Genomic DNA, 16,400 nt, shown 5'->3' on the forward strand with positions numbered 1-16,400 from the left:
CTATCATAGACAAAAGAAACATCCTAACAGCTCTTGATCCTTTCACAAAAATTAACCAGACCATGCCTCCCTGGTCCAGGCCTTCAGATCGTTGAAAACTGTGTCAGAAACTCGTAAAATACTGCTATCATAGACAAAAGAAACATCCTAACAGCTCTTGATCCTTTCAAAAAAATTAACCTGACCATGCCTCCATTTTCCAGGCCTTCATATCGTTGAAAACTGTGTCAGAAACTCGTAAAATACTGCTATCATATACAAAAGAAAAATACTAACAGCTATTGATCCTTTCAAAAAAAAAGTAACCTGACCATGCCTCCATGTTCCAGGCCTTCATATCGATAAAAAATGTGTAAGACACTAGTAAAAAACTTCTATCATAGACAAAATTAACCCCATTACATCACTTGATACTTTAAAAAAAAAGTAACATGACCATGCCTCCATGTTCCAGGCCTACAGATCGTTGAAAACTGTGTCAGAAACTCGTAAAATACTTCTATCATAGACAAAAGTAACAACATAACAGCTCTTGATCCTTTCAAAAAAATTAACCTGACCATGCCTCCATGTTACAGGCCTTCAGATCGTTGAAAACTGTGTCAGACACTCGTAAAATACTGCTATCATAGACAAAAGGAACATCATAACAGCTCTTGATCCTTTCAAAAAAAAGTAACCTGACGATGCCTCCATGTTCCAGGCCTTCAGATCGTTGAAAACTGTGTCAGAAAATCGTAAAATACTGCTATCATCGACAAAAGAAACATCCTAACAGCTCTTGATCCTTTCAAAAAAAGTAACCTTACCATGCCTCCATGTTCCAGGCCTTCAGATCGTTTAAAACTGTGTCAGAAACTCGTAAAATACTGCTATCATATACAAAAGAATCATCAAAACAGATCTTTATCATTTCAAAAAAAGTAACCTGACCATGCCTCCATTTTCCATGCCTTCAGATCGTTGAAAACTGTGTCAGAAACTCGTAAAATACTGCTATCATAGACAAAAGAAACATCCTAACAGCTCTTGATCCTTTCAAAAAAAGTAACCTGACCATGCCTCCATGTTCCAGGACTTCAGATCGTTGAAAACTGTGTCAGAAACTCGTAAAAGACTGCTATCATAGACAAAAGAAACATCCTAACAGCTCTTGATCCTTTCAAAAAAAAGTTACCTGACCATGCCTCCATGTTCCAGGCCTTCAGATCGTTGAAAACTGTGTCAGAAACTCGTAAAATACTTCTATCATAGACAAAAGAAACATCCTAACAGCTCTTGATCCTTTCAAAAAAAAGTAACCTGACCATGCCTCCATGTTCCAGGCCTTCAGATCGTTGAAAACTGTGTCAGAAACTCGTAAAATACTGCTATCATAGACAAAAGAAACATCCTAACAGCTCTTGATCCTTTCAAAAAAAGTAACCTGACCATGCCTACCTGTTCCAGGCCTTCAGATCGTTGAAAACTGTGTCAGAAACTCGTAAAATACTGCTATCATAGACAAAAGAAACATCCTAACAGCTCTTGATCCTTTCAAAAAAAAGTAACCTGACCATGCCTCCATGTTCCAGGCCTTCAGATCGTTGAAAACTGTGTCAGAAACTCGTAAAATACTGCTATCATAGACAAAAGAAACATCCTAACAGCTCTTGATCCTTTCAAAAAAAAGAAACCTGTCCATGCCTCCATGTTCCAGGCCTTCAGATCGTTGAAAACTGTGTCAGAAACTCGTAAAATACTGCTATCATAGACAAAAGAAACAGACTAACAGCTCTTGATCCTTTCAAAAAAAAGTAACCTGACCATGCCTCCATGTTCCAGGCCTTCAGATCGTTGAAAACTGTGTCAGAAACTCGTAAAATACTGCTATCATAGACAAAAGAAACATCCTAACAGCTCTTGATCCTTTCAAAAAAAGTTACCAGACCATGCCTCCATGTTCCAGGCCTTCAGATCGTTGAAAACTGTGTCAGAAACTCGTAAAATACTGCTATCATAGACAAAAGAAACATCCTAACAGCTCTTGATCCTTTCAAAAAAGTAACCTGACCATGCCTCCATGTTCCAGGCCTTCAGATCGTTGAAAACTGTGTCAGAAACTCGTAAAATACTGCTATCATAGACAAAAGAAACATCCTAACAGCTCTTGATCCTTTCAAAAAAAAGTAACCTGACCATGCCTCCATGTTCCAGGCCTTCAGATCGTTGAAAAATGTGTCAGAAACTCGTAAAATACTGCTATCATAGACAACAGTAACAACCTAACAGCTCTTGATCCTTTCAAAAAAAAGTTACCAGACCATGCCTCCATGTTACAGGCCGTCAGATCGTTTAATACTGTGTCAGAAACTCGTAAAATAATGCTATCCTAGAAAATATAAACTCACTAACTGATATATTAACTTTCAAAAAAAAGGAACCAGACCATGCCCCCCTGGTCCATGCCTTCAGATAGATATAAAAGGTGTAAGAAACTCGGCATCTCCAGCTCTAAACTAAACTATGACAATAAATAACTCTAATGTTAAATTCAAAAAAAAGTAAAATGACAGTGCCTCCATGTTCCAGGCCTGCAGATCGTTGAAAACTGTGTCAGAAACTCGTAAAATACTGCTATCATAGACAAAAGAAACATCCTAACAGCCCTTTATCCTTTCAAAAAAAAGTAACCTGACCATGCCTCCATGTTCCAGGCCTTCAGATCGTTGAAAACTGTGTCATAAACTCGTAAAATACTGATATCATAGACAAAAGAAACATCCTAACAGCTCTTGATCCTTTCAAAAAAAGTAACCTGACCATGCCTCCATGTTCCAGGCCTTCAGATCGTTGAAAACTGTGTCAGAAACTCGTAAAATAATGCTATCATAGACACAAGAAACATCATAACAGCACTTTATCATTTCAAAAAAAGTAACCTGACCATGCCTCCATGTTCCAGGCCTTCAGATCGTTGAAAACTGTGTCAGAAACTCGTAAAATACTGCTATCATAGACAAAAGAAACATCCTAACAGCTCTTGATCATTTCAAAAAAAGTAACCTGACCATGCCTCCATGTTCCAGGCCTTCAGAACGTTGAAAACTGTGTCAGAAACTCGTAAAAGACTTCTATACTAGACAAAATGAACACCAGAACATCTCTTTATCCATTAAAAAAATAGTAACCTCACAATGCCTCCATGTTCCAGGCCTACAGATCGTTGAAATCTGTGTCAGACACTCGTAAAATACTGCTATCATCGACAAAAGAAACAACCTAACAGCTCTTGATCCTTTCAAAAAAAAGTAACCTGACCATGCCTCCATGTTCCAGGCCTTCAGATCGTTGAAAACTGTGTCAGAAACTCGTAAAATACTGCTATCATAGACAAAAGAAACAACCTAACAGCTCTTGATCCTTTCAAAAAAAAGTAACCTGACCCTGCCTCCATGTTCCAGGCCTTCAGATCGTTGAAAATTGTGTCAGAAACTCGTAAAATACTGCTATCATAGACAAAAGAAACATCATAACAGATCTTGATCCTTTCAAAAAAAGTAACATGACCAAGCCTCCATGTTCCAGGCCTTCAGATCGTTGAAAACTGTGTCAGAAACTCGTAAAATACTGCTATCATAGAAAAAAGAAACATACAAACATCTCTTTATAAATTCAAAAAAAATTAACATGACCATGCCACCATGTTCCAGGCCTTCAGATCGTTGAAAACTGTGTCAGAAACTCGTAAAATACTGCTATCATAGAAAAAAGAAACATCCTAACAGGTCTTGATCCTTTCAAAAAAAGTAACCTGACCATGCCTCCATGTTCCAGGCCTTCAGATCGTTGAAAACTGTGTCAGAAACTCGTAAAATACTGCTATCATAGACAAAAGTAACATCATAACAGCTCTTGATCATTTCAAAAAAAGTAACCTGACCATGCCTCCATGTTCCAGGCCTTCAGATCGTAGAAAACTGTGTCAGAAACTCGTAAAATACTTCTATCATAGACAAAATGACCACCATTACATCAATTTATCCATTCAAAAAAAATTAACATGACCATCCCTCCATGTTCCAGGCCTGCAGATCGTAGAAAACTGTGTCAGACACTCGTAAAATACTGATATCATATACAAAAGAAACACCATACAAGCTGGTGAACATTAAAAAAATAGTTACCTGACCATGCCTCCATGTTCCAGGCCTTCAGATCGTTGAAAACTGTGTCAGAAACTCGTAAAATACTGCTATCATAGACAAAAGGAACACCAGTACAGCTCTTGATCCATTCAAAAAAAAGAAACCTGACCGTCCCTCCATGTTCCAGGCCCGCAGATCGTTGAAAACTGTGTCAGAACCTCGTAAAATACTGCTATCATAGACAAAAGAAACATCATAACAGCTCTTGATCATTGCAAAATAAGTAACCTGACCATGCCTCCATGTTCCAGGCCTTCAGATCGTTGAAAACGGAGTCAGAAAATCGTTAAATAATGCTATCAAAGACAAAAGTAACAAAATTACATCTATTTATACTTTAAAAAAAAAGTAACATGACAATGCCTCCAGGTTCCTGGCCTTCTGATCGTTGAAAACTGTGTCAGAAAATCGAAAAAAACTGCTATCATAGAAAAAAGTAACATCATAACAGCTCTTGATCCTTTCAAAAAAGTAACCTGACCATGCCTCCATGTTCCAGGCCTACAGATCGTATAAAACTGTGTCATAAACTCGTAAAATACTGCTATCATAGACAAAAGAAACAACCTAACAGCAGTTGATACTAAAAATAATAGTTAACTGTCCAGGCGTCCATGTTCACGGCCTTCAGATCGTTTAAAACTGTGTCAGAAACTCGTAAAATACTTCTATCATAGACAAAAGAAACCTCCTAACAGCTCTTGATCCTTTATAAAAAAAGTAACCTGACCATGCCTCCATGTTCCAGGCCTTCAGATCGTTGAAAACTGTGTCAGAAACTCGTAAAATACTGCTATCATAGACAAAAGGAACATCATAACAGCTCTTGATCCTTTCAAAAAAAAGTTACCTGACCATGCCTCCATGTTCCAGGCCTTCAGATCGTAGAAAACTGTGTCAGAAACTCGTAAAATTCTACTATCATAGAAAAAATAATATACATACAAGATATTTTTACATTCAAAAAAAAGTAACCTGACCGTGCCTCAAGGTTCCAGGCCTTCAGATAGATGAAAACTGTGTCAGAAACTCGTAAAATACTGCTATCATAGACAAAAGGAACAACATAACAGCTCTTGATCCTTTCAAAAAAGTAACCTGACCATGCCTCCATGTTCCAGGCCTTCAGATCGTTGAAAACTGTGTCAGAAACTCGTAAAATACTGCTATCATAGACAAAAGAAACATCCTAACAGCTCTTGATCCTTTCAAAAAAGTAACCTGACCATGCCTCCATGTTCCAGGCCTTCAGATCGTTGAAAACTGTGTCAGAAACTCGTAAAATACTGCTATCATAGACAAAAGGAACATCATAACAGCTCTTGATCCTTTCAATATAAATTAAACTCTCCCTGCCTCCATGTTCCAGGCCTTCAGATCGTTGAAAACTGTGTCAGAAACTCGTAAAATACTGCTATCATAGACAAAAGGAACATCATAACCGCTCTTGATCCTTTCAAAAAAAGTAACCTGACCATGCCTCCATGTTCCAGGCCTTCAGATCGTTGAAAACTGTGTCAGAAACTCGTAAAATACTGCTATCATAGACAAAAGTAACATCATAACAGCTCTTGATCCTTTCAAAAAAAAGTAACCTTACCATGCCTCCATGTTCCAGGCCTTCAGAACGTTGAAAAATGTGTCAGAAACTCGTAAAATACTGCTATCATAGACAAAAGAAACATCCTAACAGCTCTTGATCCTTTCAAAAAAAAGTAACCTGACCATGCCTCCATGTTCCAGGCCTTCAGATCGTTGAAAACTGTGTAAGAAACTCGTAAAATACTGCTATCATATACAAAAGAAACATCCTAACAGCTCTTTATCATTACAAAAAAAGTAACCTGACCATGCCTCCATGTTCCAGGCCTTCAGATCGTTGAAAACTGTGTCAGAAACTCGTAAAATACTGCTATCATAGACAAAAGTAACATCATAACAGCTCTTGATCCTTTAAAAAAAAAGTAACCTGACCATGCCTCCATGTTCCAGGCCTTCAGATCGTTGAAAACCGTGTCAGAAACTCGTAAAATACTGCTATCATAGACAAAAGAAACATCCTAACAGCTCTTGATCCTTTCAAAAAAGTAACCTGACCATGCCTCCATGTTCCAGGCCTTCAGATCGTTGAAAACTGTGTCAGAAACTCGTAAACTTCTGCTATAATAGACAAAATTAACATCATTAAAGCTATTTATACTTTCAAAAAAAATTCACATGACAATGCCTCAATGTTCCAGGCCTTCAGATCGTTGAAAACAGTGTCATAAAATCTTAAAATAATGATATCATAGACAAAAGAAACATCATAACAGCTCTTGATCCTTTCAAAAAAGTAACCTGACCATGCCTCCATGTTCCAGGCCTTCAGATCGTTGAAAACTGTGTCAGAAACTCGTAAAATACTGCTATCATAGACAAAAGGAACATCATAACAGCTCTTGATCCTTTCAAAAAAAATTAACATTACAGTGCCTCCATGTTCCAGGCCTACAGATCGTTGAAAACTGTGTCAGAAACTCGTAATATCCTGCTATCAAAGAAAAAAGTAACATCATACCAGCTCTTGATCCCTTAAAAAAAAAGTAACCTGACAATGCCTCAATGTTCCAGGCCTTCAGATCGTTGAAAACTGTGTCAGAAACACGAAAAATACTGCTATCATAGACAAAAGAAACACCCAAACAGCTCTTTATCCTTTAAAAAAAAGTAACCTGACCATGCCTCCATGTTCCAGGCCTTCAGATCGTTGAAAACTGTGTCAGAAACTCGTAAAATACTGCTATCATAGACAAAATTAACATCATAACATCTCTTGATCCTTTCAAAAAAAAGTAACCTGACCATGCCTCCATGTTCCAGGCCTTCAGATCGTTGAAAACTGTGTCAGAAACTCGTAAAATAATGCTATCATAGACAAAAGAAACATCATAACAGCTCTTGATCCTTTCAAAAAAGTAACCTGACCATGCCTCCATGTTCCAGGCCTTCAGATCGTTGAAAACTGTGTCAGAAACTCGTAAAATACTGCTATCATAGACAAAAGAAACATCCTAACAGCTCTTGATCCTTTCAAAAAAGTAACCTGACCATGCCTCCATGTTCCAGGCCTTCAGATCGTTGAAAACTGTGTCAGAAACTCGTAAAATACTGCTATCATAGACAAAAGAAACATCCTAACAGCTCTTGATCCTTTCAAAAAAGTAACCTGACCATGCCTCCATGTTCCAGGCCTTCAGATCGTTGAAAACTGTGTCAGAAACTCGTAAAATACTGCTATCATAGACAAAAGAAACATCCTAACAGCTCTTGATCCTTTCAAAAAAGTAACCTGACCATGCCTCCATGTTCCAGGCCTTCAGATCGTTGAAAACTGTGTCAGAAACTCGTAAAATACTGCTATCATAGACAAAAGAAACATCCTAACAGCTCTTGATCCTTTCAAAAAAGTAACCTGACCATGCCTCCATGTTCCAGGCCTTCAGATCGTTGAAAACTGTGTCAGAAACTCGTAAAATACTGCTATCATAGACAAAAGAAACATCATAACAGCTCTTGATCCTTTCAAAAAAAAGTAACCTGACCATGCCTCCATGTTCCAGGCCTTCAGATCGTTGAAAACTGTGTCAGAAACTCGTAAAATAATGCGATCATATACAAAAGCAACATCATAACATCTCTTGATCCTTTCAAAAAAAGTTACCTGACCATGCCTCCATGTTCCAGGCCTTCAGATCGTAGAAAACTGTGTAAGAAACTCGTAAAATTCTGCTATCATAGACAAAACTAACATCATAACAGCTCTTGATCCTTTCAAAAAAAAGTAACCTGACCATGCCTCCATGTTCCAGGCCTTCAGATCGTTGAAAACTGTGTCAGAAACTCGTAAAATGCCACTGCGTTAGACCAAAGGAACATCCTTAAAGCTCTTAGTCATTCAGATGTTGTAAGACTTCTCCAAAGTTTCGTATAATTTCATTGTGTTAGACTGCAAATCTTGAACATACCAATTCCTCTTGGTCCTTCCAAAGAAAAAGTAACCTGACTATGCCTACATGTTCTGGGCATTCAGATCGTTGAAAACTGTGTTAGAAACTCATAAAATGCCACTGCGTTAGACCAAAGGAACATCCTAACGGCTCTTAGTCATTCAGATGTTGTAAGACTTCTCCAAAGTTTCGTATAATTTCATTGTGTTAGACTGCAAATCTTAAACATACCAATTCCTCTTGGTCCTTCCAAAGAAAAAGTAACCTGACTATGCCTACATGTTCTGGGCATTCAGTTCGTTGAAAACTGTGTCAAAAACTCGTAAAATACCACTGCGTAACACCAAAGAAACATCCTAACAGCTTTTGGTTGTTCAAATGTTCCAGACTTTTCCAAAGCTTTGCATAATTTTCAGTGTAATAGACTGCAAATTTTAAAAATACATTGCTCTTAGTCCTTCACAATGTCAAAATTTTTAAATTCTACATCCAAAAGAGTTGTAGCTGATCCCATCATTCCATGAGCCAGTTGAGCATAACAGCCCTATAGGCACAATAGCAATTAAACTATAGGCCTATTACAAAATCCGAGCAGAAAAAAACAAACATAGATATTGGTAAGGGGGATACTTACCTCATAAATGCAAGAGCCAATATAGCTAAAACTGATAAGATCCAACCAGCACGTTGGAAAACAGCAGGCAGGGTTAGAGCACCAGTTCCAACAATTAGATTAAAGACAAAGATGAATCCAGTCTGAAAATCAAGAACCACAATTATTAACAATATTACATAGCTAAAACTTATCATGATTTACAAGCATTATAGATTAGTTTCTTGTTTTCAGGCTACGTAATTATTTTTTACTCCTAAATCAATGTTCTTTCTTTTTATGCTTGGCTTTTGTGTTTTCAGTGAAGCGAAATTTTGTTTTATAATCCTAAAAACATATGAAAACATCTTCAGTTGGTTTATTTGCACTAGTTTTATTGATATATGATAGATAACCTGTGAGCTAATAATTTTTGTTTGATTTAAGTTTCAATTTCGCTCTTTACTTCCTTCATAAAAACTTTGCGTTTTTAAATTAATTAAGGATTTAAATTATTCTTTGCCTGTTTTCATTGTTTTGTGTTTTTAAACTCCTCTCTATGATGTTCTGGTAACCCACTAGCCCTGCTAATGCTGCAGTAGCCTGCTGATCAGCAGACAATTTATGGAACTTACAGGGAGGCTGGGACTTACAAGCAGTTATGAAACTTACAAGCAGACTCCTATTTTCTTAGGACAATGAGAATAGAATTGTTAGCTAACAAATAATATTTGCTAACAATATGCATAATATATCTTCAAAATATATGGAGCCATTTTACTGTAATTTCTCTTTCTTTTTTCTTTTGGGGTTGTCTTATATATACAGGGTTGCTGGGCCAACTTGAAAGGCTTTAAATTTACAATTAGTTCCAGAAGTAAAAACTAAAAACTTTGTATTATAACCTACATCCAGCCTGTAAAGTATGTAATAGTTCCAGAATTGTGTTTAAGCTTCATTGACTTGTGGGATTCTAACATGGAAAGAGCTAATCTTATTTTGTATGTATTTTTAGAATAACTTTACTAGTAGGCATGTATTTCACAAGTTTTACTAAACATGAGGATACCATAAAAGAGCTTTATGGTAGATACTCAGGGGTGAATCTATAACATTTTCGTTGGGAGGGCAAAAGGGGTCTACTTTCAGATATTCAAGGAGCATAGGCTATATAATAATTTTTTCTCCACATTATTGGGGAGGCAACTACCGAGATAATTGGATAGGTGAGCAAGGTCAAAACCTTGTTCAAGTGCTTGTTTATCTCAATTACTAAAGTAGGAAAACCAGTCTTTTCTTCTTCTTTTGTTTCCTTTTTTCTAACCAATTAATTACCTCTAACACATTATATTAATTGGATGGGAAATTTAAAACCTCAAGCTAAGAAATAATCTTGAAAATTTTAGGGATTGTGTGCAAAGCTAAGAGGATGTTAGCAAAAATGTTTACAACAATTTGCAGAACATAATAATTAAGTGGGGAATTCAAAAACTCAAGCTTAGAAATAATGGTGAAAATTCTAGAAAATGCCTATGAGAATAAAAGGCCCCAAAGGCAAAAAAAACTATGCTGAAAATATGCAAAATGTAAGAGATATTAGCAGTCCTGAACTCTCTATCACCATAATTAGCAAAAACTAGTCATGCTTCTCTGCTGCATTATCTAGTTTTTTAAAATTGAGCTGGAAGTTCTTCCATAATTTTCTTCAACAATGGTTGGATGGACAAATTCTCTAACCTTTTTTGCTGGAACAGCAGAAAAAAGGTTTATTTGCCAAGAATTGTTATATTAATCAGTAGGCTTATGGTAAATATAAATTTTTTGGTACTTTCCCATTATATGGGCACTTTGGCTATAGACAGTCAAATGAATACAGTGATGGAGACTTGTAAAGTGGGTAATTGTTATCTAAATTGATTAAAGATCTTGGTTTCTCATTGAATTTACAATATTTAAACTTGTTTTTTGGGGTTTAGGGTGAGAAAAAGGTACCTAGGTTAGGTTACATATAATAATAATAATAATAACATTTATTCGCCCACCATCTGTAAAAATAGATTATAGTGGAGCACTACAAAAAGGGAAAAAGAAAAGAAAAAGAAACCAGCTTCTAAAAGATAAAGATACAACACTCAGTGTAATTCACAACACTCAAGTAAATGCAGATGAGAAACGTCGTCTATCTAAATTAACTTTTAGCACTGAATTATTTCAAATGTGAGACCATTGTTTGGATGGCTCCTTAAGACCATATTTTTCAAGGCAGGAATTCCTATAACGCTTGGGTATATGCAGTAAAAATTTTGCAAATTTATAGTAGCACTTTTTGATGTTTTCAGTGTCTCTCACTGACAGCATGTGGGATGAACCAACAAGGTAGGTTATGAGTGGTGAGCAGACTGAACAATAAATTGAGGCAAGAGATTTCCTGGAGTAGCGTCTGCGAATCGGCACTACAGACGCATAAGCACATTTGATGGCTTTAGTTGTTTGCTTAACAATTGCTTGTCTAGTTTTAATAATCGTTTCCACAATCATTATACCAAGATATCTCAGCTCCAATACTGTAGGGACAACGTGATTTCCGAGAGTGACAGAATCACTTTGAGGTGCATTAAAGGACAAAACTTCGCACTCATCAATATTGATAGAAAGCCCAGTAGATTGAAAGTCACTTCGGAGTCGATTAAGGTTCTATTCCAAGTCTGCTTTGGATATACTGAGTAGAAGTACGTCATCAGCGTATGCTGAGTAAGATAAGTAAGTGCCATACAATAGGAGAGAGGGCGAGATACGGCCCAGAATCCTGGAAATGGCATGTTTGAAAATAAGAGGACTTAGAACGCTTCCTTGCCTCACACCTCTTCCAATTTTTACAGGATCTGAAATTTTGCCTTTCCACTTGGCCAACACAGTTGAATTTTTGTACCAAAATTTCAGAGTACTCACTATGGATGAACTTACTCCACTGTGCAGTAGAGCATTCATTGCTTGCATGTGATTGATGCTATTGAATGCTTTTGATATATCAATAGTGCACATATACAGAGGCAACTTTTTTCATTCCAAGTCCATAAGTATATTAGCCAGAAGGCAGTGAGCTTATGGGCACCCAAGAGCTTTCTGGAATCCAAGCTGATTGTCCCCAAAGTGTCCAGTATCAAGCTCAGAGAAGATCACATTTTCAAACACTTTGCTCAAGATGCACAAGATGGTTATAGGTCTATAAGATTTGCATTTGTTTGGATCTTTTCCTTTTTTGGCAACAGATGAAATGACCCCTTTCAGAAAAGAGTTTGGAACAAAACCCCTGGAGATGCACATCTGGAAGATAAGCTGATGGTGGATATAGAAGCATTCAGGTAGGTGCTTGAGGTGTTTTATTGAAAGACCATTGCTGTCCATCCCATTCTTTGCTTTGGAAAGTAAATTTCTGACAGGTAACTCAGTCTTCTCAAGGGAAATGGGAACAACCCAATGCTGCCCTGAGAAACATGCAAGCCAGCTGGAAACTTCCATTCCATATTGATTGGTTATAATAAGATTCTCATCTCCGTACATTGAAGTATAGTAAGAGAATCATATAGTGTCAGAGAAGTACTAGATGGACGATTGTCTGGTCTAATTAGGCTTAGCCATGATTTTTTATCTCCAGTGAACTGTTGCCCAATAATTTGGTACCTCTTCATTTCAGCTTTATTTTTGTATTTTGTGCTCTGTTTCAGCTCGAATACAGTCCCGCATAGCAGTCTTACACAAGCAATCCAAATATTTAGCCAGGTTTTTGCATGTCGTTTTGCCAACTGGAGTTCAGTGGATTCAGACCACATTGGTTTTTCTGTCCCAACTTTGGCTTGTCTTGTAGGAACTGCTTTTGCTTTGGCAACTTTGAGAGCATGGATTACTTGATGGTAATAAGAGTTAAAATCAACCATGGTTGAGACATTGGAAGGGCCAGAGCAGAGTAGCTGAAATGGAACTTTGATGCAACTTAGGACTAAAGCAACTGTGGTGACATAAAGGGGAATATTGCATTTCTCCCAATTTTGCTTGTAGACCCACTTTCTGGAACAAGTGTAAATAGTCCTCTGTGTTGGCTCCATCTGAAACAAAGGTCCAGAATGGTCACTAATTGGATTATCAGTGCAAACTGTAACTGGAAGACTAGGAATGGATGTGCATGAAAGTATGTGGTCAATATTGGAGGTATGACCACTAGTATGGGTGTTTGTAAAATCCAGAGACTTTGGCCAAATCTTAAAAGTGGAAGGGAGACAATTCATAAAAATATTGGATAGAATATGGTCCTTGTATGGGTCTCAGTTGGGGTCTCCAGCAATTAGCCACTTACACCCACAAAGCTCAAGAGACTCCAAATGCTGTCTTAGGACATCTGCTGCTTTTGAGAACTTTGTCAGAGAGACATTATTGTTGTAATTACATTGCATATATTTAATATATGCAATGTTTTACCCCCTCCCCCTAATGTGCAAATATATAGCCCAAATTTGTTTATAAACTATATATAAATCCTATTTTATTTTATTTCATTAGCATTAACCAAACTTGACTTTTTAGAAGTGCCTGTATAATAGGAAAGTACCAATTTTTTGCTTACTTTGCTACATAAGAGGCAAAAATACCAGTCAATGCATCTTCCAATGCTGATTCAAAATATATTAAGTGCTATCCTGCAAATTCGCCTTAACCCTCCCCCTAATGGGGCAACTAGTCTAACTCATGTTCAAAACTTTACTGATTTTGCTTGTTTACGCTATTTTTGGTGCTCAGCAGTTTCTTATGAAATATATTTGGTTGCTGACCCTATTCATAGTGTTGAAGACCTGGCCTCTGATCAGGGTAGAAAAAAGAGATAGATCACTTCTGGATCAGTATTCTTTTTTGAATTGTTTGTAATTGGTGTTATGAATTTTTGCATATAGTATTGTTTACTGTTTTTCTCTCTTTTTGTGCTCCTATCATTTTCACTTTGTGCATTGATGGATAAAAAAAAATATTTCAATCACACACTCCTATAATTCAGGGATATGTCTGACTACTTTCATAACCATAGCTTTTGGGGATTTATCTTCTTATTTGTCTTTATTTTCATGGCTCCAAAAATGTCCTGTACCTTGACTATTGATCTTTTTATACCTTCTGTATATCTACCACATATAGTAATAAAACTACCAAGGTAAGGACAGCTAGCCATCCTTGCCAAGTGGTTAGTATGCTAGATTTTAAATCTTTTGTCCATGAGGACAGTGGTTCAAGTCCTAGTATCTTTTCTCCAAGTGACATGGGTTCAATCCTGGTATAGCCAGTTATTTCATCCAGAACATGGGTCAGAAGCATGACTTTGCAAGCTCAGTCTGGATTGACCTAGTTTTAAATGGGTACCTGGAGAATTCTGGGGAAGGTAAACAGGAAAGGTGCAGAAAAGCACAGCATGGCTGGCCCCCAGCCACCCATTGTACTTCCTGGCTAAAGGGCCCTGAACAGAGGTATACATTATTTCAAAATTCTGGGGGGGGGGGAGGGTCAAAGTTGGAGTCAATTTTCCTAAATCAGGCAAAATTGACAGAGAAAATTAAAAAATAAGCCATATAGTACCATAAAGACAAAGATACACTAAAGAAAACTAACCATTTTCTGTGGATGGTTCAATAATATTGGCTTTTCTTGCTTCTGACAAGATTTATGTAGGAAGTAAATTTCAGCTGGAGGTGGGGGGCAAACTGATGTCTAGGAGGGGATTACCCCATAGCATATCATGCCCCTGCCCCATAGCAAATTACACCCTGCCATAAAACAAAGATTAGCACTGCCAGTAAGCATTGTAAAGTCTTATGTTGTATTCTTTATCTTTACCAACATAAGCTATTCATTGGTAAACACATACAAGATTCCACAACTGAGGTAAGAAAAGGGTGAGCACAGTATTTGATGCCTTTTTCAATGTTCTTTCTAATTATGAAGTCATTTTACTAAAAAATCCAATCTGAAGCCATTTAATGAACCCTAAAGTGCCATCCAATTCCTTATATTTGGCACAATAATTGGGTGAAGAAAAGTGGTTAAAAACATTTTGGTAAATTTTTGTTATTCATATTACTGACTTACAAATAAAGTAAACATGCCACTTGATGCCTTTTCTTATGCTCTTTCCAAATATAATAATCATTTCTGTTGGAAATGAATTTTACCCCCACCCATATAGGGTAAGACAACCAGTAGTCGGCCACCTGCCTATTCTTAGACAGAATCTTTTATACTATTTTAATAACTAATTTAAAATGAGCCATTTGTAGGTCCGACTTTAGGCAGAATTGTCTCTTGTTTGTAAATTCAAAAATAGGAGGCACTGTACAAGTGAAACTATAAGAATTAGTAACCTACTTGTTTAGAAATTCTTCAGAAATTTTTTGATACAAAATTAAGTTTTTAGATGGTATAATACAGTAATTAGAGTAGTTTAAATGTCAAAAAGTTTTCAAAGTGATTAAAGTGTCCGATTACTGGGTGTCTTACCCTATATACAAATTCAATGTATATATTTGCATATAAGGGGGGTGGGGGTAAATTTTATTTCTGATGAAAATGAGAGGTAAGTTTAAACTTTCTCCCCATCCTCTTAATGTGCAAATATATACTCTGAACTGGTACATATAGTGGTAGGGGGGAAAAAATCATTTCCAACAAAAATGATTACTATATTTGGAACGAGCATAATAAAAGGCATTGAGTGGTATGTTTACTTTATTTGTAAGTGAATAATATGAATAAAGGCAAATTTACCAACATTTCAAATAATTATAAATCATTTTTTTTTCAAAGGAATTGCATTTTCAGAACTAAAGCCAGAGAAAAAGAATCTGATAAACTGAAAATTAAGGTAAAATGTTGTTTAGTCAAAATTTCAACCAGTCATGTAGGCAAATTTCACGACCCTCTAGAGGGAGAAGGAGTGGAGGTACTTCAAAATATCTTCCCAGGACATAGGCTAGCTACTTTAGCCTGTAGACACATCCCTGAAAATTTCATGTTCCAAACCTAGCCCCTTTTCAGGATAGCCAAAAGAAGCTAAAGTAGAATTTTACCATTTTAGGAACTTACAAATTGGCTGTAGCCTTCTGTTGATAAAGCCAACATATTAGTTTGGATACAGAAGGAAATAGCATGTACAGCATTTGAATTTCAGAAAACTTATGTACAGCAACATTGTTGCCGCTTGATGGATACCAAAAAGCAGTACTGGCCAATGAAAAAAGCAGTATTTTTTGTGGTGTCCTTTTACCAAAACATGGTATAGTTTAAATTATATTTTGATACCTGTAATGTAAATATGTTGTCACTAGTTTCAACAAAAAACTTACTTTAAAAAAGCAATTAATTCCTTGCTACTTTTCTAGCAAATGGATACTATTGTTTATTATTTTTTTTAAGTGGTGGATTTTACCATGGACTTTGAACAAGAAAGGTAGAATAAAATGAAAAGAGACATCCCCCAGATACCCACCCCATATAAAAAAGGGAAATATAATCCCCAATGATAAATTCATATTGTTTTCCCACTTTCTGGCACTCTTTACCCATTCTTCATCACTAATAGCTAGTCCAGATCCCCCA

At 36.6% G+C, this 16,400-nt stretch overlaps 1 protein-coding gene across 2 annotated transcripts in view; it reads right to left on the minus strand.

Moving 5' to 3' along the window:
- Nucleotides 1–16,008, minus strand: part of LOC148941882 (putative sodium-coupled neutral amino acid transporter 12) — a 68,161-nt gene extending 52,153 nt beyond the window's left edge. Inside the window, exons 1-2 of one of the 2 annotated variants that reach the window (XM_089103730.1) lie at nt 15,888–16,008; nt 8,811–8,932 (exon numbers count right to left, since the gene is read on the minus strand). In XM_089103730.1, the coding sequence (XP_088959856.1) occupies nt 8,811–8,932; nt 15,888–15,923 (158 nt within the window). In that variant the 5' untranslated portion in view covers nt 15,924–16,008. Of the gene's footprint in view, nt 1–8,810; nt 8,933–15,871 lie in introns of both variants that reach the window. The other variant, XM_089103731.1, reaches the window with a different exon arrangement.
- Between the last annotated feature and the right edge of the window lie 392 nt (nt 16,009–16,400).

This window comes from Artemia sp. Qi Xiang Cuo, chromosome 17, assembly GCF_049724085.1.
Source record: "Artemia sp. Qi Xiang Cuo chromosome 17, ASM4972408v1, whole genome shotgun sequence".
Classification (NCBI taxonomy): domain Eukaryota; kingdom Metazoa; phylum Arthropoda; class Branchiopoda; order Anostraca; family Artemiidae; genus Artemia; species Artemia sp. Qi Xiang Cuo.